General features: G+C 38.0%; 1 protein-coding gene across 4 annotated transcripts; it reads left to right on the plus strand.

Annotated features, from left to right (window-relative positions):
* Positions 1-4,127: 4,127 nt before the first annotated feature.
* Positions 4,128-24,400, plus strand: ANKRD46 (ankyrin repeat domain 46). Of its 4 annotated transcripts, XM_058176170.1 has the most exons (7): positions 4,130-4,345; positions 4,952-4,987; positions 8,956-9,026; positions 11,526-11,866; positions 15,089-15,247; positions 15,379-15,477; positions 22,522-24,400. In XM_058176170.1, exons 4-7 carry the CDS (start codon positions 11,556-11,558, stop codon positions 22,736-22,738), a joined length of 786 nt encoding a protein of 261 aa, XP_058032153.1. In that variant the 5' UTR covers positions 4,130-4,345; positions 4,952-4,987; positions 8,956-9,026; positions 11,526-11,555; the 3' UTR covers positions 22,739-24,400. The 4 variants fall into 4 exon arrangements, with proteins under 4 accessions (XP_058032152.1, XP_058032153.1, XP_058032151.1 ...); XM_058176168.1 differs by lacking the exon at positions 4,952-4,987 and having other exon boundaries at positions 4,130-4,442; XM_058176171.1 differs by lacking the exon at positions 4,952-4,987.

The raw sequence follows: 24,400 nt of genomic DNA on the forward strand, positions 1-24,400 counted from the left end.
AGCAGTGGGCGCACACATCCGCTGCTCACGCAAATGGAGCTTCGTGCACAAGTGTACATGCCCACCACTCGCACAAATGGAGCTGCGCAAACATGCTCACCCACCACTTTCACAGCCTGGTTCCGAACGAGCCGCAGACAATTGGAAAGGAGGACAAATAGGGAGAAAAGAAGGATACGCTTGGCATTCACTGCAAAAAATACGGCAAAAACACTGCCAAAAATGTACTTTTTCAAGAGGCAACTGGCCTTTCTGGTTTTTCTTTAAAGACGTTTCGCTTCTCAATCAAGAAGCTTCTTCAGCTCTTCAGAAGCTGAACAAGTTCTTGGATGAGAAGCGAAACGTCTTCAAAGAAAAACCAGAAAGTTCAGTTGCCTCTTGAAAAAGCACCTTTGAGACAACTATGACATGGATGGCTGAGTATCTCAGTAGACGTTTTCCAAAAATGTAGTTAGGTCTACGTGTACAGTATATGACATTTTTTCAACATCAGAAAGACTAGTTTTTCTGACGCTTTTCAGTATTTTTCCAAAACACTCTTTATTTTCAAGAACATATGCTAAGGTAATATAGAGACAAGATTTGCTTTTTCACTGTAGACTTGTAGGACGAGTCATTGATCCACAAACTACAGTGATCATAGATTTGAAGGGCTAGAATGAAGCTCACTGCTGGAATCCAGAAATAAATATAGCAACATAAATCTCAGATTTCAAGACCGTCAGCAGACATGGGAAAGAAGCAGACCATTTACAAGGTCACACTATATAGAACTCCATGTATAGAACAAAATGACGATTATTGTGAAAACATCACAGCTGCCCCCCACCTCCAAAAGATTCAAAAATGCAGAGAAATATTTTATTTCAAGTCTACATTTGCTGGACAGAGGACAAAAAGAAGACAGTCCTCCCTTTGCCAGGTATCTGATAACCTTAGTCCCGTGATGGCAAACCTATGGTACGCGTGCCAGAGGTAGCACACAGCATCCTCTGTGAGCACGTGAGCTGTTGCCTCAGCTGCGCTCCACATGTGCATGTACTTCCCACTGGCCAGCTGGTCTTCAGGTCTCCTGTGCATGTGCGTGGGGGAGGGGTGCAGGCAGGGGTACGTGCGCATGTGCAGGGGGTGGGATATATGCAGGGGGCTGCACTTGGATGCCTGGGGCAAGAGACATGGGGAGCATACGGGGCTGCGCACGCATGAGTGGGGGCAGGGCGCATGCATGGGAGCTGCATGCATTGCATTTTGGGGTTCGGGCGCATGTGCGTGCATTTGCACACGCACGAACATGCTTTGGGCACTCGATCCAGAAAAGGTTAGTCATCACTGCCCTAGTTCCATAGAGATGCATTAATGGGATTTTTATCCAGGCTGATTTTCCAACTCAAATCTTCCTTTTGATGGCTTCTCCCACTATACCAAATTTGTTCCCATTCTTGTTTGCTCTCAGACAGTTCCCTGCTGATGGACAGAGCCTCTATTTATTTCATTACCACCTTCCCTTTCTAGCTATACCTCAGCCACCCTCAAGACCAGAAGCCTCTGGCTGCAGTGAAGGCTTTGTTGGTCTCCTGATCGATGGTGCTATATTCTCCAAATGTGGCTTCTGGCACACAAACATTGGGTTCCTCGGTGCTAAATTACTGCTTTATCAATACAATTGAATGAGTCCAGATATATTTCACAAGAAGAGTCCTCCACTCCTCTGCTCGCAACAAAATACCTTATGCCACCAGACTTGAAATTTTGGACTCAGACAATTTAGAACTTCGCCGTCTTCTGTCTGACCTAAGCATAGTACATAAAATCATCTGCTACAATGTCCTACCAGCCAATGAATACTCCAGCTTCAACCAAAACAATACAAGAGCACATAAGAGATGCAAGCTTATAGAGCTGTCAATGCCTGGAATGCACTACCTGACTCTGTGATTTCTTCCCCAAATCTCCAAAACTTTAACCTTAGACTGTCTACTGTAGACCTCACCCCATTTCTAAGAGGTCTGTAAGGGGAGTACATAAGCGCACCAGCGTGCCTACCGTCCCCGTCCTAAGATTTTATTTGTGTCGTTTACATGTATTTATAATTATGCTTGTGTAAGCACTTGTATTTGTCATAAAATACATGCTTGATGAAAATAAATAAATAAAAAATAAAATAAAATAAAAATATTAGCCATATTTCTAATGAATAAACCACGATAGATGAGCTCATGCACAATCCAAATCCAATAAATCTCATTATGCTTTGGTAATGCATGATTCTGCACACTGCGTAAGTCCTACCCTGTTCATGATTGCATCTAGCAAAAGCTGTAATGTCACCTCATCGCAGATAAAAATGCAACACGCCAAATTGCCACTTGTATGCAGATGGATGCATGCAATAGAGATGTTCCCACGGGAAAGGGGCACCCATGCCAAGGGGGCAACGGTCGATACTTTAAAATCAGACTCTTTCTCAAGAGCTTCTTCCTTGGAGAACACCCAGGAGGCAAGATGTATGTTCAGGTGAATTTATATAGTATACCCTCCATGTTGGAGTTGAGTTTTACAGCATCGGAAGTCTTATTTAAAATGCCACAGGTCTCGTGGCTTCTCTGCCATCTAACGGCAGCAATTTCTTGCTTTAAACCCGTTAGGTTTAACAAGGAAGCGGCGGCTCTGGTATCAGCTGGCCTGCCGGTGGCGCCAGCGGCATCGCCTCTTCACTGCCTGGATAGAGCTACGCAGAAGCTCAAAGGGGCTGCGGGGTTTGAGTCTTGGGAGACACAGCAAAGGTCCCTTGACGAAGCTCCAGCAAGCCTTTGCTATTAAATGCCCAAGACTTGGCAGCATGGGGGGTGGGGGCGGGGGGAAGCAAAGTGGCTGAGAAATAAACTGCTTTTTTTGGGGCCTCTGAATAGAATAGAATAGAATAGAATAGAATAGAATAGAATAGAATAGAATAGAATAGAATAGAATAGAATAGAATCACCCTGCCAACAAAAATGCGTATAGTCAAGGCTATGGTTTTCCCAGTTGTAATAGATGGCTGTTAATGTTGGACCATAAGAAAGGCGGAGCACCAAAGAATTGAGGCCTTTGAACTCTGGTGCTGGAGAAGACTCCTGTGAGTCTCTTGGACTGCAAGGCGATCAAACCGGTCAGTCCTAGAGGAGATCAAGCCTGACTGCTCTTTAGAATAGAATAGAATTCTTTATTGGCCAAGTGCGATTGGACACACAAGGAATTTGTCTTGGTGCATACGCTCTCAGTGTACATAAAAGAAAAGATATCCTCATCAAGAATTTATAATTTTTATAATTATAATTTTTTTTAAAAAATTAAAAATGTAAAATTTTAATTTATAATTTTTCAAACATGCAAAAAAAAAAAAGCAAAATAAAAACAAATCTGGACCAAAAGTAGTCAATTCCATACCTCTTTTTTTTTTTTTTTTTTTTTGGAGTGGGTGGGATCCTTCATTCATCAAGGCTCTATTTATTTATTTATTTTTCACTTACACAAACAATCCAGAGTTCTCAATTGATACGCCAGCAATGACCAGGCTCAAACGATCCTACTTCAAGCCCCTTCTGTAAAGACCCAGCTATTTGGGGATGGGGGCGAGGGAGGATGTAATGCAGGGGAAAACGGGGAAAGAAAGAAAACAGGATGATGATCAGCGGCACGATGGATGGACTCCCTGTGGAGATGAGTCCCCTTAGGGACCATCACGGAGACAACCTTATCTACTGCATGTGTGCTCGCTATAAGAGTCGAAACCGGCTTGCCGGCACACAAAGTGTCAACACCGACTTGGTGGCACATCAATCAATGTCCCTACCATGAAACCTCTACCAGGGGTCCCCAACCTTGGCAATTTTAAGCCTGGCAGACTTCAACTCCCAGAATTCCCCAGCCAGCAAAGCTTTGCAATTCTGGGAGTTGAAGTCCGCCAGGCTTAAAGTTGCCAAAGTTGGAGACCCCCTGCTCTAGGCCCGTGATAGTTTCCTTTCCCAAGCCACGCAAACCACCCAATTCCCTTTCCCCGCACGAATCCCTGCCTTCCGCCCAGTTTCCACGCTGTCACCGCCATTGACGCTCAAGAGGCAAAGAGCTGCGACCGGGAACCGGAAGTGCAGGGTGGGGAACTGCGGGAAGGCTAGCCGCGTCTCGCTTGGCTCTAAGCGGGGCCTGGTTTTTCGGGAGCGATTCTCTCCGCCCGCTGAGGCGACCGGGGCCCTGAGGAGGAAGCGGGGGAGAGGCGCCGCGGAATCGCCTTCGGGGGAAAAAAGCCGACCCAAGAAAGCCTTTGCCTGGTTTGGGGACACGAAGTTGGGCGACACGAGTTTGCCCGGTTAGATGCGGGTTTGCTCTGAGGAGGCGGACGGGGAAGAGGGAGTTCTTGGAGAGGGAGCCGGTGCTGGTGGTTTAGCAAGGCATGGGAACGCCAGGTAGAAAAAAATCAGCCGCCATTTGGTTTCACAGCCTGCGAGGCTGCCTGGATACTTTTCTGACAAACGAGGGTCGTGCTTAAAAAAAAAAAGATCCTGCTTGTAGGTTGGAGATGCTAAGAATTCGTTTCAGAAATGTGCTCGGTTCACTCGCTCTTTTAACACCATTTTATTTATATATATTTATATATATTTATATATATGGGTGGCATATATATAAATAAAATGGTGTTAAAAGATATGTACATACATGTATATATATATGTATGTGTGTATATATCTCGAACCAGGTTTAGTACTGGTGGTTACATTGAACTGAATGGGAGCTTCTGACCTTTCAAGCAATGCCGGACTACAAATCCCAACCTCCACCACCTACGCCCAAGCTGGCTGAGGCTGCTGGGCGTTGTAGTTTGGCAAGCTTGTTTATAAAAATCCTTCCCCCCCTTCAAAGTGACCTTTGTTTTTGTTTTTGTTTTTATTTTATTTTGTCACAATGTTATATATAGGAACATATATTGAAAGGAAACAATAGGACAAGAACGGTAGGCACTTTTGTGCACTTATGCACGCCCCTTATTATTAATATTATTAATAATAATTATTATTTTTATTGTTGTTGCTGTTGTTATTATTATTGTTAGGCGATCTTGTAAATAATATCAACTGGAGTTGGACCATCGGTAGATTCAAATACATAATAATATTGCCATCATGAAGACCCTGTTGATGAGAAATTTCTCCAGCATTCTAAAATTATTTATTTTTGTTCATTCATTCAAAAAAGTATTCTCGGGTGTGTGTGTGTGTTTACAAAATGTTTTGTATGTTTTCGTGTATTTTTTCCTGTCTGTTTCAACTCTTATTTTACTGCTGTTATGTTTAATTATACTTTAAATAACTGCTCATTCAAACACAAGAATATAGAAACTAAAGACAGCTTGTATATTTTCCTACTTTTACTGTGGATACCAGTATTGGGTTTCGATTTACAACAATTGAATCCAAGTTCCAGTTCAGTATTTCCCAATCTTGACAACCTCCATCGATTTCCCAAAATTTTCCCCTGGTAAAACTGGAAATCTGGAAACCAGAAGTTATTTTGTTAATCACTACTTTTCTCTTGTTTAACTCTAAATTATGTGACTTCCACAACACTGAGTTATACAATCATAAATATCACTCTAGCAATATAAAGCTCCATGTATTCAAGATATGCTGGTAGAAATGGCAAAACTCAATGTTCAAAACTATGAAATAATCTAGAATATTTAGAGGTAGTAATTTTACTCTATTTGCACTTTCCCTGGCAACCATATTGGTTGAGTTAGGGTTATATTTAAATATAGTGTGCTAACATAGTAAAAGAGGCAAATAATTATTTTATTGACCATAAACTCATCAGAGGAATATTTATTGTGAACATATGATATTCATTAGGATGTTTTGCAATATATCTTCTATATCCACCCTAACATCTTCCATTTTTCAGTAGCAATCCCTTCATTCATTGGGAACTACATGTTATAATAACAATACAATGTTATGTTGAAATATGTAGAAACCTATTCTTTTCAAAATGAATACGTGTGATCTTTTTGAATTCTGGGAGGGAGCAATGTGATGCACAGTAGAAAGAGAATTTAGTAAAAGTAAAATGGATTCACAAAATAAATACTAAACATACACCAGAAATCTTTCGTATTAGAGCTTTTTATAAAACATCAGGCAAGACAGCTAATTCTACTTTTCTTTTTAATCATTGTTATTTAAACTATTTTAGAATTACACAGTTAATATTAATGTATTACTGAGGCTTCAGGGGGAGAAGTAGGGATGTTCTCGTGGAAATTTGCCTACTCAGGTTCTGGTGAGCAGGGGAAGAGGAGCCTAGTTGTTGGCAACCGCAAGATTCTGTTGCTTTCTAGAGACGCTAGACCGGAAATAGCCTGATTTGAGGTCTTATTTATATGGTTGGTCAAGTTGGGTGTTCTAGTTTATTGCCTGCCTCAGACAGTAAGATGGGTGGCATATAAATCTAATAAGTAAGTAAATCCTCTATGGCAGCCCTGCCAAGACTGTTCAACCTGATTGTCTAAATAGCAATGGTGTTTCCCCTCTTATTAGTCCTGGAGGACTTCTACATGATTCGCCTTGAAGCAACTCAGTTCACAGCAGCCATGACAATCATGGACCAGACCAACTTATTGTGAGCTCAATGTATATGTGATTTTCATATACATTGAGCTCACAATAAATTGGTTCCACACACTAGATTTGTGTTTTGTTGAAGACAAGATGTAATCTGAAAGAAAGAAGATTGGGATTGCATATTGTAATCTGCTTGTTGTGGACAGATTATTCTGATTGCTATGGAATTTGGCATATCTCCCTACTCCACAATAAGGGGAACCTTGTAGATTGGCCTATCCCAAGTTTCTAATAGATTTTATGGGTTTTCAGAGATCTCTTGGCAGGAAATTTGGCTGAATTTCTGGTTTGGAATAATAGGATATCCAAGGCTTTGGACTGGATTGCATTGGAATGTGCTGATCTGTTCTAGGAAGTGAAGTGGCAGAGAAAATGATTACAGTACTGCTGGACAAAGATTTGTCTTGAGCTGATTGGTATGAATTCACGCTCAAGCCTACATAATGGGGATTTAGGTTACATTTTTTTTATTTGCTTATTATATTGACTGAATGCCACCCAGTAGCCCTATTTAAGGCAACCCTTTTCCTTTTAGCAAATAGTAATCAGGATTATCTGAAGAGCGCTGTGAGAAATTTTCATGATGTTTAGTGGACAAAGCCGCTTACATTTGATTGGAGTTAGACTCTAGTTAGAGAGTATCCATGGATTGGTTTTCTCTTGTGATATAATATGGGATTATTTTCAGCCTGTGAGACCTGAGGAAGTGGATAGGGTCCACTCCCCACTTATTTTTGATCCTTATTTTATTTCTACATAAAATTGCTCGGAGAGGTAATTTGTCAGTAAACAGTCTAATGCCATCAATGTATGCGGATGACATTCAGCAATGTATCTCAGTGCTAAACAAGTGATGCAGTGGAACTGCTGACCCAGGGTATGGAGAATTTCCAGGATCTGGAGATCTCATCCCTTTGGGCAGATCAAGACCTCTTTGCTTTGGAAGTTTTGTTAATACCAGTGAGTTTTCTGGTATGATTCAAGGTGCTGCTTATCACCTTTAAGGCCCTACGTGACTCTGATCCTGGTTATCTGAGAGAATACCTCTTCTCTGGCATTTACCTAACTGTCCAACCAGATCTCATTGGGTCAGTTCTCCCAAGTCCCATCCCTGTGCGATTGTTATTTTATGGGAACGTGGAGGTGTATTTTTTCTACCGCTGCCCCCATTTTTGGAATTGCCTTGTCTTAGCGCTTCAGTTTGCTTCACCCTTCGTGTGCTTTAGGAAACTTGAAAAATATTTTTTCTTCCATCTTGCACAGAGGGAGGGTGTTTTATATAATATGCAGGTGGGAACTGCAACACATATGACTTATTTATATGCATTTAATTTTTATATGTATTTGAAGGAGAGAGTTAAATTGTTTATTGTAAGCCACCTATAGCATTGGACAGCAGGCAGCATATAGATATTGAAAGAAAGTAAACAAATAAAACAACTGTTACCATCATGCAAAATTGTGCATTTGAAGTTTACGAACATAAAATGTCACCTAGACAAACACCCCCATTGTAATAGCTAGAAACCAAGATCGCATATCACATAAGTGTAATGGGGAAATGTAGGGGAATAATTTTGAGTCCAATAAAATAATAATAAATATACAAGACAACCTGTGACCTGTCGGTTAGCAGTTTATCCGATCTGACCTCCAGCTTCCAAAGAAGTGGCCTGGCCTTTACAAGACTAGGCCTTTACAAGACTAGGACAGGATTGGCTTAACAAACAATTTTCCTTGTCTCCTTGTTAGTCTAGTCCTATGTAAATTATTGTTTCGTTTGGTTTTGAGCTGCAAATTACCTACAGGAGCTCTTTCTCGCTGCTTCACATTTTGAGGAAAGGTTAGCAAAAACAGAGTAGAAAGAATAGAGAAATTACAGCAAAGTTATAGAAAATAGAAGGAATCGAGATCCATCCATATGCTACTGCATTGAAGCATTTGAAAGCTTTGTATGATGAGAAAGGTGAATCGGAAATTGATTTGATTTTAGGCTAATTTGAGCTCCTCCATTTTATTTATTTATTTAGCAAATTGATTATAGCTACCCATGTCAAACTTAATGATTAATTCCTTATTACAAGTGGAATATTGCACTGTATGTAAGCTTCACAGTATTGCTTATGCAGATTTTACATAAGTAAAGTGAAAACTGATGTTTTTAGTTGATTGGTTACATACTGCTACAAACAACCCCGTTGAAGCGTATGGAAAAGTTGCTTGGTTTTTTTGTTAATTTAGTACATTGTAATAGTATCAGAAAACTGAATATCTTTAACAAGGTTTTTCTTTTCTGTTATAGATGTGCACTGGACCGTAAAGTGGGTCAGAGCAGATTTAACAGTTTTTGACCATATTTTGCACCTGCTGAAGGCAAGATTTTAACATTTTTACTGCTACCTGTACCAAACTTGATAAAGATGTTCATACTTGACGATAGTTTTAAAGTGGTGGTTTTAAAGTAATTAACAATTTTTTTTGCAACCAGTGTGGATTTGTGAGCTCTGAAAGAGTGGCTGTATGTATAATAGATATAATAGATAATAGAAGCATTTGAGTTTGTTGTTGTTAGCTGCGAAGTCGTGTCCGACCCATCGGATCATTTGAGTTTACAGTTTGAGTTTACAGTGGCTAAAAAAACTGGGGTGAATTTTTCAATATATTGATGAGGATGATAAAAGAAGCCCAAGTTGCTTCCACTGAGATATTATCTAACTCTACAGTTCACCAAAATTCCCTAGTGGAAATTGGAAATTAAGGCAGTCTTTGCCACCTTTTTATTGTTCTCTCATATTATATTAGTAGATGGAATTGACGTTGCAGCAATAAAGGCCTCTAGAGGGAGCTCAAGCTCTATAAAACTTCTCAGGTGCTGTGAGTGCTACTTAATTTCTGTTAAAGCTGTTAAAACAAATTAGATAAGGAATTGTTTCCAAATACAAATAGCAAAAATGAAAATTGTACTCACTATTCTTCTTAATTTAATATCCTATGCAAAGTAGCTAACTCAAAGGGACTGCTTTTTTATGTTGGTACAAGATACAAAATGCGGTGCTCTCTGAAATTTTAAAAAGCTGGAGCAGTGTTTAATCCCTTTGTTCTAATGTTAAGAAAAGTCATTTCTTTGCTTCAGGGCAGACAGAAAAGTTTTGAGTAGAGAAATGATATTCACTTAATGGATCAGGGTCCCCAAATATTTTTAATTGTTATATCAATGGCAACTTTTCTACAAATTGCAACTGTTTCTCCTAGTTGAAGAGCCATATTTTAAAGCTTCCCTAGACTAAGGTGTTAAAGCTTTCCCCTTTTATCTGACTGACCTAGAAAAACAGAACAATTAACATATATAGTTAAAAATCCTGGTAGGATTTTGCAGTTTTTGGCATCATTTCCAAACCAAGCCATAAATTATAGTAACCAGATTCCCTCCTGGTTCTCCTTCATCCTCCAGCACTTCTCCAAATAGCAGAAAACATAGGCAGGGCATATCTTGGCTTCAGCTTTTGCTAGGCAAGGATAAAAACAAAGCTTTTATATCCAGCCACGACTGGAAACAAATTCTCTTCAGGAAAGAGAAGGAGCATATTGACCTCAGTCAGCATTCTCAGCATGAGCCTGGGCTCTCTGCTAAGCGACAACTAAATAAATACTCTGACCACCGTTTATTACCCCTCATAGGAGTGAAAGATAATATGCAGGCTTCACCCTGATGATGCCGAAAGGCTAACAGCTATCCAATAATAGCACAAAATCTCCAAGAAATCTTGGGAACTGTATTGTAAAGCTCATAAACTCAGACGGTGGGTGTGCTTATCACACTATAGTGCTAGGTTTCCTTTTACTTTAAGTGGTATCTTTCTCCGCTGCTGTTTGCTTAAGAGTGATCATAAATGCATCCTGCCAATCACAGCTGTTGTCAGTTTCTGCAGATTGTCACATAAGCTCCTTTTGAAAACGAAAGAGGATGTATAAATCAAATCTTAAGATTTTTGCTTTTGTTTTCCTGACAGCTCATTAGCTATTTTAGTTGAATGAAATTTTTTGTGTAAATAAAAAATGTTCAATGGAAAATGCAACAGCAGTTGTTTTGGCAAGTCTGATGAGGCGCATGCCAAGGCGATTATTTTTTTAGCAATTGCTAGTCAACTCCACTGCCTGAATTTCTGATGTAAATAAGAAGCAGTTCCCTGAGAAATTATTCCCATTAAGATTGGTGTTATTAATAGCAAATACAAGAATTTCTGATCTGTATTATCATTAAGTTACTTTGAGGCAGCCTGGTAACAATGGTGCTTAAAAGTTTGTGAACCTTTTTGAATTTTTAGTTTTTCTTCATAGATATGACCTTGGGTGTGATCTGTTCTTCACACAATTCCTAAAATTATATAAAGAAACCCCAATGAAACAAATTGATTAAATTGTTTATTTATTGAGAAAAATGATAAAAGCGTTATGCAGAAATAATGAGCATTCAAAAGGGTTCATAAAATTTTGAGCACTGTACATAGGCTAATGTTTTTTGACAATTTAAGAAAAGTATATTCCTTCTCTCTTTTTCCGCCCAGAAATCTGTATATTATTTATAGGGCAAGTCTGGGGATCAAAGTACAATATTGTGGAGAATGCCTTGCAACTATCATTGTAGTGGCCAAAACTAACTTCTAAAAAATGAATCACAAACGTAACCCCATCAACAGTACAAAAATATTTTCTGTTCTGAGAATAGTGTGGAGCATCATATGTATACTATTCAACTTCTGGATCTTGCCCTTAAACAATAGCTTTTTTTATTTTTTTAAAAAAAGAATTTTTTAAAATTCTGGCGGTATTCTTAATTACAACGGCTCACAATTTCTTCCATTTCATTTTCAGCTGCAGGTTGGCTATATTTCCCATTCAGTCATGTCTTACGTGTTTGTAAATGATTCTTCCCAAACAAATGTGCCTCTGCTACAAGCTTGCATTGATGGAGATTTTAACTATTCAAAAAGGCTATTGGAGAGTGGCTTTGACCCAAATATCCGGGACAACCGTGGCCGAACAGGTCTTCACTTAGCAGCAGCTCGAGGAAACGTTGATATTGCTCAGTTGTTGCACAAATTTGGGGGTGATCTTTTGGCCACAGATTACCAAGGTAACACAGCTCTTCACCTCTGTGGACATGTTGATACCATTCAATTCCTCGTCTCTAATGGACTCAAGATAGATATTTGGTAAGGTTCTCTCTCTACCGTATGCCTAAAAATCAGTCTTATCTATTAACACTTTGAATAGTTCCTGAGAATATATTTCAGCTTTCTTAATCTTTATTCGTCAAAAAATCAGGATTGTGGGAGCTGTTGACAAAAGCATCTTTGACCCACTGTACATGCTACTTTTATTATGAATAGAAAGACAAAAAGACATATGATGGGTTTTCTGTTGTATTTTTTTTATGGGGGTAGCACTTACCATTATGATTCTTTCAGGTCAGGGGGATACTGTCAGCCTAGAAATGATTTGTAACTATTCTTGATAGCGTTTTCTTGTCACAAACATTCTGCATAAAAATGACTTTATATCATGTTGCACTGGAGCTATGAAAAAAAACAGCAGGTAGTGACCATTTCCAGCACTGCTACAATTACAGTAGAGCTGCCAAATATTTAATCTTTTCAGTTTTATCCAGCATGGCCAATAGTGATGAGGATTGATGTTGCAGCCCGGCAACATTTTGAGGGCACTTGCGTTGGTTCCTCCAGACCGAGTGCGTACATGGCATTGTTCTGATTCTGATGTCAACCCCTGACATAGAGATATCTCAAAATAATTGGCCTCTTTTAATAACTTGAAATATATGTATATTTATTCCAATGTAAACAGAACTGGTTCAAGTCGTCCTTTCTGTTTCATTATTTTTCAGTCCTCACCCAATCAGCTCTCAGAATTTATGAATCAATCTTTCTCTGAAATGTTGTATATTCACTCTACCAGGCTCCTAGCATCTGTCATATGCCAGTTGTCCAGACAAAAGCACTTAGTGTACTGGATAAATAGCTGTTTGACAAACACAATTAACAATAATCCCAGAATTGTTTGTTCTTTGAACTCTGTTCATGTATCCTAGTGATTTGAAACTTAACCATTGTTCTTAAATGATTGATGCTAAGCCTCTGTTCTTTATTTTTATATTTGAGTTACAGTATTTTGTTTGGAGGTGATGACTAAATTGTGTCAAAAGAAGGGCAACTTATGAGGTTAGCATATACTTATTTGAACTTTGCAGTGGTTGTCATAATTAACTTGGGAATGACTCCTTCTTGATAATGGAACAGAAGTTTCAAAGAAGAATCAATGCCTGCAACTGTTAACACCATATGAAAAAAATAAAAATAAATTCCTGGTGGGACTGTCTTGTTTTTGCTATCTAAATAGCAAAAAAACTAGTGAAGAAAGTGGAAAGCACAAATGTTAAAGCTTGAATGTGATTTTACACTTGAATTTAAAATAAACCGATGGCCTAGTTTATTTAAGTATAAATAAACCCAACCAATTTAGCTCTGAATAGTGGTTTCCTAAAAGTTGCTTTTATTTCCCCCTTTTCTTTCTGTTATCTCAAATTCAAAAGAACAAAAATGCTTCAATAAGTAGTAAAATTAAAAAAGCCAACTACACATCTTACTTTTTTTTCACTACAGTACAGGTAGTCCTCAGTTAAGAGTGTCAACATCACCTGGTTGCCATTTGCAACCTCCTGCTGGCTTCCTCATTGAGTTTGTTTGTTGGAAGCCAACAAAGAAGCTTGCAAATGGCGACCATCTGACTGCAGGAAGTTGCAGTGTTGTAATTGCAAGCCGGGTGCTGAGCACCTGGATCGTGACCACAGAGACCCTGCAATGACTGGCGCTCCAAGAACGGATTGGTTCAGTGCCAGGGCAAATTCAAACAGTTGCTGAGAATGGTGGGTAAAATGAGAACCCAGATTGTTGGGGTCAATAGGCTGACTCTGTAAATTGCTTAGAGAGGGCTGTAAAGCACTATGAAGTGGTATATAAGTCTAAGTGCTGTTGGCATTTACAACCAATCCTTGTATATATGACCTTTGTAGGTTGTAAAGCAAAGGAAAGCTGAAGTAGTTGTGTCCCAGATATGGTCGCTAAGTAAAGACAGTCTATAATGGCAGGAGGCTGACTTTAAAACTGCAATAATAGACGGACCCTTAGTAGGCTGTCAAAGTGGCTTCCCTGTAGAAACTGTAACATTAGAAAATTGGCTTTTTCATGCTTCAGTGGACAAGAATGGAGGTTATGCTAATAACTCTAATAAGGATTGTAAACATAGAGCTATTTGGTAAATTATAATTCAGTGATCATGTTAAAATAAATTATAGTTTTGGAACACCTGTAGGCTTTTTTTTTTTAAAGAAATAGCTATTTATAATGTCAACTCTGAGGTTTCCGGTAAAAAGAGCTACCAGTAGTTTGGTGTCGTGGTTAAGGCACCAGGCTAGAAACTGGGAGACTGAGTTCAATTCCGGCCTTAGCGATGAAAGCCAGCTGGTTGACTTTGGGCCAGTCATTCTTTCTCAACCGAACTTATCTCACAAGGTTGTTGTGAGGAAAATAGGGTGTGTTGAATATGTTGACTGCTTTGAGTTATTTGTAAAAATAATTAAGGCGGGATCAAATAAGTAAGGCAATATCTTCCAAATATCTGCCGTTTTTGAATTCTTAAACCATAATACAGAGAAAATAAAGTTCTAATTTCAGTTTCACAAGCTCTTTTTTGACCTGTTCATGTACAAAGAATTAAGAGATTTCAGAAGGAAATTATATCATTCCAAATATTGTTGTCTTTCTGGGTAGAGATTACCTGATACTATAATGTAATAATCTCTTACAAAATCTAATCATTTTACACAAACTCGTGACTTTTAAATCTGATGCAGTTGAAACATATGTAAAATTCAGGTATTTCTACCTCTAGTTAATTAATTCCCCTTAATACAACAGCTAGATTTATTTACATATTTGTATTATTACTAGAGATGTTCAGCTTTTCATTGAAAGCAAGCAACTTCTATCATTTTGTGGGAGCAGTTTATCAACAGCTTTCTTTTCAAATGACTCTAATTAAATTACCTTTTGTTTTAAAATCCAGAAGAATATAACATCCTTGTAACACAGGAAGCAAAGTCAGAGTAACTGTTAGATCAAAGTGCTTGACTTCAAGTGTAATGTAATTTAATGCAAATTCAATCAGATTATTAATATGCTGCTGTCTGCAATTATGGCCCTATTACTTGAAGCACTTTCAGAGTTGTGGATGAAAAATAATGAGGTATGGTTTCCAATAAACTAAGATAAATGATTTTTCCCCGTAAAATTGATATGTATATGTTTTTTAGATAGAAACCATTCTAGTACCATTTTTTTTTCTTTTTCCATTTCACATAGCAATCATCAAGGTGCTACACCTCTTGTCCTGGCAAAACGAAGAGGAGTAAATAAAGATGTGATTCGATTGCTTGAATCTTTGGAAGAGCAAGAAGTGAAAGGATTCAACAGAGGAGCACACTCAAAGCTGGAAACAATGCAGACAGCTGAAAGTGAAAGGTTTGCCCTCCCTCCCCCATTGTTTTGATTCTATTTTCCATCATTGGAAAAATTGTCTTATGTGGAGCTTATTCTGCATAGTGGAAAAGGTCAGGGCTTATTATGTGACATTTTTCTCCCAAATTTTATAGTTGGAGATGTTTAGACTCTTCATTGGAAAGAGTTCTAAAGAAGTTGGACTGTCACATGGCCAATGAACTTCAGGAGTCAGCTCAAATTGCATATTTGGAGTAAGTCATTGTCTTTGACTTGAAATATGACTTGACAGTCCTTTGTACAATTAAGAAGTACTTATGCATAGAAAACTCAACGCTGGAGAGAAGGTTCTAGTTTTTCTTTCTCCTTGAGATGATTTTCTCTTTGTAGATTGTTTGAATAGAGAAGCCACTGAGCTCCAGTCTGCTTTCTGAAGTGGTCTAGCTCAAATACAACTTGTGGGCTAGTTTTTTCATAGAAAAGATATGGGTTTCACAGTACATCACATGGCTCATAAAAACACTGTGCTATTTTAAAGAAAGCTATGCCTTTGCAAATACATTATGAGATCTTGAGGAGTAGGTAGAAGTTGTACTTACAGCTTTCTGACAGCTACATGTTATGTACTTAAGCATTATTAGATAGATAGCAAAGAAAAGAGCTGTTGCTTCTGGCACTTTGACTGAATGCTCCCAACCCCACCTCCCTTGCTTTGAACATATGTAGATCTATCTATCTTAATGATTCATATTTATACAAAACAAGTTGGAACATACGTATGTACATATGTTTGGATCTTCATTCTGAAAAAGATAGGACAGGGTGAAAACAAGGCAAGATTGTTTTCAGTTTCTTTTCTCTTTCAGTACTGTTATTTTGGGAAGTTGGGAACCTTGCTCAAGTTTACAAGTCTGTATTTTCAGTATTTTAGAATTTAGTATTGTCCTATTATGAAACAATTTTTCTTTTTGCCTGGAAGGTCACCTCTTATTTTCTGTCTGAATTCTTGGGTGGCCAAGGCCTAGAGAAATAAAAGACAGAAAATGTTCGTGGGTAGGATCAACATTTTCAAGGTTCCCCCCCCCCCGATTTTCAGAATTGGGGTTTTTTTAGGAGGGTTAAGCCTATATCAAAATTTAAATTAATTCATTTTCTTTGCCACTGGAAATAGAAGGAAATTGTGTGACTGTTTCTTGAGTATTTTGCTGTTGAAATTCTGTAGGGCTGCATGCAGAGACCTAGGAACCACAGCCTGTAGACTGCCCACCCTTGTAGTATACTAAGCGTTCTACTGCCAAATAAAATATTCAGGCAGATGATAAATCAACATTGGTTTGGATGAATTCTTTTTTTTTTTTTTGCATTAAGAATTAACTATGATAAAACTACTGTCTTTGTGAATGTATTTCTTTCTGTGTGACTTAACCAGTCAGCATTTGTACTTATATACAATTCCAGTTTGGGAGTTGATTCCAAGGGATGTAAATGTAACAGATAAATACATACATATGTACATTTTTATTAAGCTTTTTTCTTTCCCTATTTGGCAGTTCATTACAAGAAATGTTATGTTGCTTTGTGGAATGAGACAGTATTTTTAAGTAGATTTCTTAGCCATTTCAATAAAACACAAGCAGTTTCTTTTATTCTGTAATAGCAACAGAGAAATATTGATGTGCTTTTTTTTCCTTAAGTTTTTTTCGTAATCCTTTTTCAATTAGAAACTGAATGTAATTTCTTTTTCTGACACAAGTAGTCTTCAACTTATGACCAGTCATTCAATGATATTTGAAAGTACAACGGTGCTGAATGAAGAGACGGGTCCTGTGCCCAAATTTAGAGCTGTGGTAGACTCTGTGATCACAAGATTGTGATCTGGACACTTGGCAATCTATTTGAACTTATGACTGGTTGCCAAGTGCCCCACGGTCATGTGATTGCCCTTTGCTTTCTTCCCTGCTGGCTTCCCCAGAAAGCCAATAGGGAAGCCAGCAGAGAAGGTTACAAGCTGCTGTTGCCTGGGGGCTGGCTAAAAAGACCCTTGCCAAAAACCAAACAGGGTTTTCAGCCACAAAGGATTTTCAGCTTCAGAGCACAAAGACTTGTGTCTCTTCTGAGGGACTGAAAATCCTGCAGAAATGCCAGAATTCAGGAAGAGCAGAGAGACAGTGGGGTAAGGTAAGGGACACCTAAGGGGTGTTATAGACAAGTCTCTGAGCTCTGAAGCTGAAAATTCTTCCTGCCAAAATCCAAGCAGGAGTTTCAGCCCTTGAGCGGCAGAGAGATTTGTTCACAGCACCTCCTCCAACTCGCAGTGGGAGACCCAAGGACTCTCTCACCCCCTTGAATCATCCTGCATTCTTTACCTGGATTTCTGTCCGTTCAACGACCCATAAATACCGCAATTAGGAGTGCGGGGATTGCAGTTGTTGAGCGAAGCAGTCACGTGACATCTCAACAATCACTTTATTCAACAACTGAAATTCTGGTCCCAATTGTGGTTGTAATTCTAATTGAATGTTTGGTTGGAAGTGGTGGTGCGGTGGTTAGAATGCAGCATTGCAGGCTAATTTTGCTGATGGGCGATTGCCAGTAGTTCGAGTCTCAACGGCTGAATATTGACTCAGCCTTCCATCCTTCTGAGGTCAGTAAAATGACCCAGTTTGTTGGGGGCAATATGTTGACTCCGTAAACCACTTAGAGAGGGCTATAAAACACTGTGAAGCGATATATAAGCCTAAGTGCTAATGCTGGTGCTAGTGCTAATAACATGTACCATGAAAGGCAAGCTCCCATTACCTGCCCTAGCTCCTGCCCACTTAAGCAGTTCAAAAGCACGCACATGTGAGTAGATAAAAAGGTATCACTTCAGTGGGAAAGATAAAAGAGTCTTTATTCCTTGGCTTATAGTCCTGCTGGCCACATCACCATGAAAAATTTCTTCAGACAATTCTAGTTCCCTCGGGTAATAAATGGAGATGAGCACCATCCTCTAGAGCAGGGGTGTCAAACTAGCAGCCTGCGGGCCGGATCGTCACGTGCAGGCCATGCCCACCCCAGCTCCGTGAAGGGAAAAAATTGTGATACATTACATGACAGCAACGTGACACTGCAAGGTTGATACCTGTGTCCTAGAATCAGATATGACTGAAGAGGGGAAAACTTTACCTAATGAAGTGTGATTTTTTTTAAAAATTGTCTGTAATAAGCTTAGATTTACTATGTAATTTACCAGTGGAAAAATACCTTATTCTGCTGAAGAAATTAAACAATAATGGTTTCCAATTTCCCTATAAATCAGGTTAAAATATTTTAAGTAACTTTTTGTATAGAACCTTGCCAGTCAGCAGTTCTTATATCTAAAAATCAGACAAATTTGTATGCTTCATTGAAGTTGTAATATAAAAATAAATTCTTACAGGAGGCCATTTTTGCCTAATACTTTTTTTCTCCCTATTTTTTTCTTCCTCCTGTTGCCATCAAATTAAGTGGCTTTATTTCTATAATTCAAATAATAGCTGTTGAAGCTGTGTGCCCAGCTATTATTCTTTATTTCCTATGAAGATAGTTATATTTCAACTCTGAAAATGTTTTCTGCTTTTGTACATATCCTTGGAGAGGTCTGCAACTAAAAAACAATCTCTATGTTGGTAACATTTAAAAAAGGGTTTTTTTTTAACCAGCAGAAAGACTATCAGAAATTTTTGGGCCATTTCCATATGTCTTCAAAATAGCTGATATTCCAGTCCTATTACCATTTTAGTATTTGGAGGTCACTTTGGTTGCAACAATAATACAAGTAGTTTCTGCAACTCAGTTTTCCTTTAAAAAAAAAAAAGAGCCCACTTTGTTTTCAACAGCCACATAACCTTTCCGCTTAGATTACATTATACCTTCATTTAACCTCTATAGTGGTTATAGATTAATTGTCTGAGTCTTAATTTTTTTGTCATGCACCAATGGATACTTCTTTATTTTATATTAAAAAGCTCCCTCCTTATTTCTGTTCTCATAAGAATGAGACAATTGGTTTTTGCAGTTACAAACAGCTTTCTAGGGAAGAAAATACTGTATTAAAAACTAAAGTAAAAAGTTTGGGAAATGGCATGTACTTTATGCATATTATCTCTTGTGATAACTCTTTCCAAGTTTTTTTTTTAAATCCTGCCTTTTATTATTTTTTACAAATAACTCAGGGCAATGGACATACTTGATATTCTTCCTCCTCCTATTTTCCCCACAACAATAGTCCTATGAGAAGAGTTGGGATGAGAGGGAGTGACTAGCCCAAGGTCACCCAGTCGGTGGGCTTTCACACTGGAGGTGGGAGTAGAATTTATTATGCTCTGCTGCAGACCCATTGCTGCAACCTCAGTTAATTTTAGGGGATCCTTCCCTAATGTTCAGGTGTCCTTTTAATTTTTTTAAAAATAAAATATTATTTAAATAAAAGTAGCATTCTACCAAATTGTTTAACAAGCAATAAATATATTCCTGCACTTATACACGTGCGCACACACACACACACACAGTATATATCTCACAAAAAGTGACTTGCTAGCATACACCCAAAATAACAATTAATAACAATTAAAACCATATTACAATATAAATATATCAGATATAAATAACAACAAAGATAAAAACATACAGAATAAAGAGTAAAAACATAAAAGAACCCCAGAATGACCACCATCATTTGGTCATCCTGGGGTTCTTTTATGTTTTTATTCTTAGCAAAACCAGGCCTGGGCAGATAATTCCCATTCAAATACAGAATTATCAAGAGGCAGTAACTCCTGCCAGAAGTAAGAAAATTGGAAGGGACCTTGGAGGTCTTCTAGTCCAACCCCCTGCTCAAGCAGAAAACCCTATACCATTTCAGACAAATGATTGTCCAATATCTTCTTAAAAACCTCCAGTGTTGAAGCAGTTGTTATCTGTACCTTTAAAAGTTGTTAATGTTTTATTGAGGAAAGAGCTTGTTATTGCTTGTTGATCTTGGAAATGCAGAGATATGTCCTGGTGGAGAACTAATCAAATTTGGGCAGTCTATTCTTAGGAAAGATCTGGAGAGAATTCAATCCATATAATTTTGGAAATTATTGATTATTGGAAAAGACCTTCCCTAGCTTTTAGCTTAGGACCAGGATAGCTTTGTTAGAGATAACTTTGCCTGTCCTGATGGGCAATTTGCAGCAGCCTTTGATATCAATTATTGCAATGTTGATCTCACTGGATCAGGACTAATAACACTGTGGATAAGAGCACTAATAGCCTTCGTTGGGATCCTTTCTGCTGGGAGAAACTTAGTACAGATAACTTAGTGTTAGTTCAGGATTTGGGGGATGGCATATTTTGCCCCTGAACTATTTAACTTCTAGGTGCTATTGCTGAAGAAAAGCAATGAAGGCAATTAATATATACAATTCTTGTTTTTGCCAAAGATTACAAATGTTTGGAGACAAGTTTTAGAATAGAGGAAGATGAATTAATTGAAACTGAGTCCAAATAAGACAAATTGATTAACTGTTTGATGGCATACCACTAACTTGAATGGAGTTCCACTTCCTCAGAAGACCCAAATTTGTATCTTGGGGATAAGCTTGGACTTGATGCTTTTGGGAAAGCTACAGTAATAAGACTACCTTTTCTCAGTCTCGGGCGGCATAGCAGTTGTGAGTCGATCTACGGATGAAAGATTTTACTTTAGTTGCTGTGCCTTGGAAACATTCAGGCTAGAGAATTATAATACGTTCCATATGGATTTAATTTTTTTAAATGTTTGGAAGTGTCTCGCTTTGCAAATTGTAGCTATCCAGATGCTTGCGGTAGCTTAGCATTCCTAACATGTCAATCCAATATTATATTAAATGATGTCTGCCTTCCACAACCAGTTCAAAGAGCCGGTTTTGACCATTAAAGCCTAAAGTGTATGGAATTGGATTATTTGATGGATGACCTCTATATTCATATAGGGAGCTGTCAAAGCCCTATGGTCAATCTTGGAGTGTGGCAGATATAATTATATGGTCAGCAATACTAGATATGGCCTGTTCAGTGGTGGCTTCTCCTTTATAGAAATGCGTACATGTTTTGTTCACATATATTTCTGTTTTCTTTTAAATAGACCCGAAGACCCTTCCCCCCTTTCCTTTTTATGCATTATGAATATTAAGAATTGGGATGTTTCTTCATTTTGGAATTATTTTTAATGAATTTGGAACTATAGCACTGGCTTTTTTCTGTTTTGCAGTTACTTTGGTTGTACAAACAGCCCAGAAACTTTTAAAATAGATTAGTTATGTTCTTCATAAGAGGCCTAAAAAGTATGTAAGCCAGCTGGGGAATTCTGGGAGTTAACATGCAGCTATTTTAAAGTTGCTAAGGTTGAGAAACACTGGTCTATGTGATAGAGCAGTGGTGGTGAACCTATGGCATGCGTGCCAGAGGTGGTACGCAGAGCCCTCTCTGTGGCCACATGAGCCGTCACCCCAGTTCAGCTCTGCCATGCATGCACGCCTCCCGCTGGCCAGCTGGTCTTTGGGTCTCTGCCGTGCATGGATGCGGGTGGGGCACATGCAGGGGGTCGGGGGCATGCAGGGTGTGCGTGCATGTGTGGGGGCAGGGTGCATGCGAGGGGTGGGGAACATGCAGGGTGCACGCACATGCGTGGAGGGGCAGGGTGTATGTGGAGGCTGCGTGGGGACATGCACGTATTGCATTTTGTGGATTTGTGTGCGCTTTGGGCATTTGGTCCAGAAAAGGTTAGCCATCACTGTGATAGGGCAATAAAAGTGGGTATATGTTTGGGGTTTGGGGCATGAAACAGTTTTATAAAAATTACATGATGTATTTCTAGTTAAATAAACTGAATTCCTGTATAATAGAATAGAATAGAATAGAATAGAATAGAATAGAATAGAATAGAATAGAATTGAATTGAATTGAATTGAATTGAATTGAATTGAATTGAATTTTTTATTGGCCAAGCGTGATTGGACACACAAGGAATTTGTCTTGGTGCATATGCTCTCAGTGTACATAAAAGAAAAGATACCTTCATCAAGGTACAACATTTAACATGCTTTACTGCTGGAAATAGCATTGAAACATTTATAATGCTGACAAAACACAGTTGCCATCTAAAGTGAAAAGAGGCTTGATTAAGCCTAGGTTTCCTAATTTTAATGGTAGCCCTATTATCTTCTTCCTCTGTTTCTGGCATAAGTAGATCAGGATTAATGTTTGGTGTCTGAATTCTGTCTTCAGGGATCATTTTATTTCTATTTTCACAGTGCCATGGAAAGCCATTCTCTCCTCAACCCCAACCTGCAGCAAGGGGAAGGTGTTCTGTCCAGCTTCCGAACAACCTGGCAAGAATTCGTAGAGGACCTGGGATTTTGGCGAGTGCTGCTTTTGCTTGTTGTCATTGCTTTGCTGTCTCTTGGAATTGCATACTATGTTAGCGGAGTGCTCCCCTTTGTGGAAAACCAGCCTGAGTTGCTGCATTAAAGGCAATGTAAATTAATAGTGTCTTACTACTATTTGTAATGTCCCACTTTGTCCTCCATTGGGCATATGTTGGTAGCTGCATGTAAGGTTTAGACACACAACACCCCCCAAGACATTGTAAAGAACCCCTTTCAAAAATAAGGATACATTAGTCTTAGCTAAATTAGTGAGTTAAAGTACTCATCAACTGCATCTAACATTTCTTGGATTATCATTAGTTGTATTCTCTGCTGATAAAATATGACAATATAAAGAAGTAATTGAAAGCTTTTTCTTGATGCGCAGATGTTTATGAGCAGGAGACCAATTTGTTAGAATGCCTCTAAAAATTATTATGGAATCAGGTCTTACACTGTGGGTCTTTAAAGGTGGGCATTTTCTACAATTACAAGGAATTTCCTGCAGAAAAATAAATTAATTTATATTTCTTTGGTAAAGAAAGCATATATCATATTTTTCCAAGAAGCAGCACTAAAGGATTGTTGCACTTCCATAATTTTCACTTGAAATATTAACAGTTTTTCATTTCTTTGGAACAAGACCAATATTTAGTTAATCCAAATGAATTGGGAAATATCAATACTTATTGTTTTAATAAGAGCTAAATAAAACATTTTTTTGACTTTTAGGAATTTTTTTCTTTACAAGTAAACAAAAATGATCTTAATGGCTTGAAAAATTGAATAGAGGTATTGTGTAAAACTTGTGGCATGATCGTGGAAAGGTTTATTTTGCCCTGTTTATAAAATATTATAAACTTTAAACTAATTTTCAAAATAATTTAATTGCAATGAACTCAATGTCCTAATTGGTTAACATATGTATTGTTGTATATGTAAAATGAGACCTGACTTAAAACTCTTAACTTTGAAGTAAATTAATAATACACCTAAATATAGGATGTCATTAATAACCTCACTAAGATTATCTAACTAAGATTGATGGTTCAGGCACTTAGTGGTGCAGGAAGTAATGTCTGGTTTTTTGCTGAACCGAAAATTCCAAAAATGGATCCAGATGTGCTGGAGCATACACTGTCTCATAGAGTTCTATTTATATCCAGGCAAGAGAGAAAATGATTGCTGATCTCTCGTCTTCTATATCCAAATAAGTAATTAATAAACCAAGTTTAAAATCTAGAAATTGAAGCAAGCGATTGATTTGTTTATCTCACACTAAGTTCTTCATCTTCATTATAATAAAATATAATTTTATGGTAAGGTGTGGTCTTCTATGTATGTTTTGTAATATATTTTGTAGTTCACTTAATATTTGAGGAAACATTGGAAATGGACTATTTTAACCCCAGTTTTAGAATCTTTTTTTATGTCAAAAAAACATCCTGAACACAATCCAGCCAAAGTTCTAACTTTTTAAGGACATGTGGATTTTCAATTTAGCATTTCTTTTCTTAAAGTTTGTAGGATCTTGTTTAAAACAGTTCAAAGAATACAAACATGAACAAATTGACTACTCAAAAGTGAATGCAGCAGAAATAAGATATAAACTATTAGAAGAATATAGGCTTGGGATGTCTTTTTGTAAAAAATAAAGTTCCATGTTATATTATTTCTTTTCTATTTTACACTGCATAACTATTAATTTAATTATTAATTGTATTCCAAGCATGACAAGGTATTCCAAATAAACTTGTATAAACTA

This window comes from Ahaetulla prasina, chromosome 3 (genome assembly GCF_028640845.1).
Source record: "Ahaetulla prasina isolate Xishuangbanna chromosome 3, ASM2864084v1, whole genome shotgun sequence".
Classification (NCBI taxonomy): Eukaryota; Metazoa; Chordata; class Lepidosauria; order Squamata; family Colubridae; genus Ahaetulla; species Ahaetulla prasina.

What these genes read in the sequence shown, in the direction of transcription:
- ANKRD46 (XM_058176168.1), top strand. An exon ending in CAGACAGCTGAAAGTGAAAG is followed by an intron (nt 15,248 to 15,378) that starts GTTTGCCCTCCC and finishes CAAATTTTATAG; the next exon opens with TTGGAGATGTTTAGACTCTT. An exon ending in GCTCAAATTGCATATTTGGA is followed by an intron (nt 15,478 to 22,521) that starts GTAAGTCATTGT and finishes CTATTTTCACAG; the next exon opens with TGCCATGGAAAGCCATTCTC.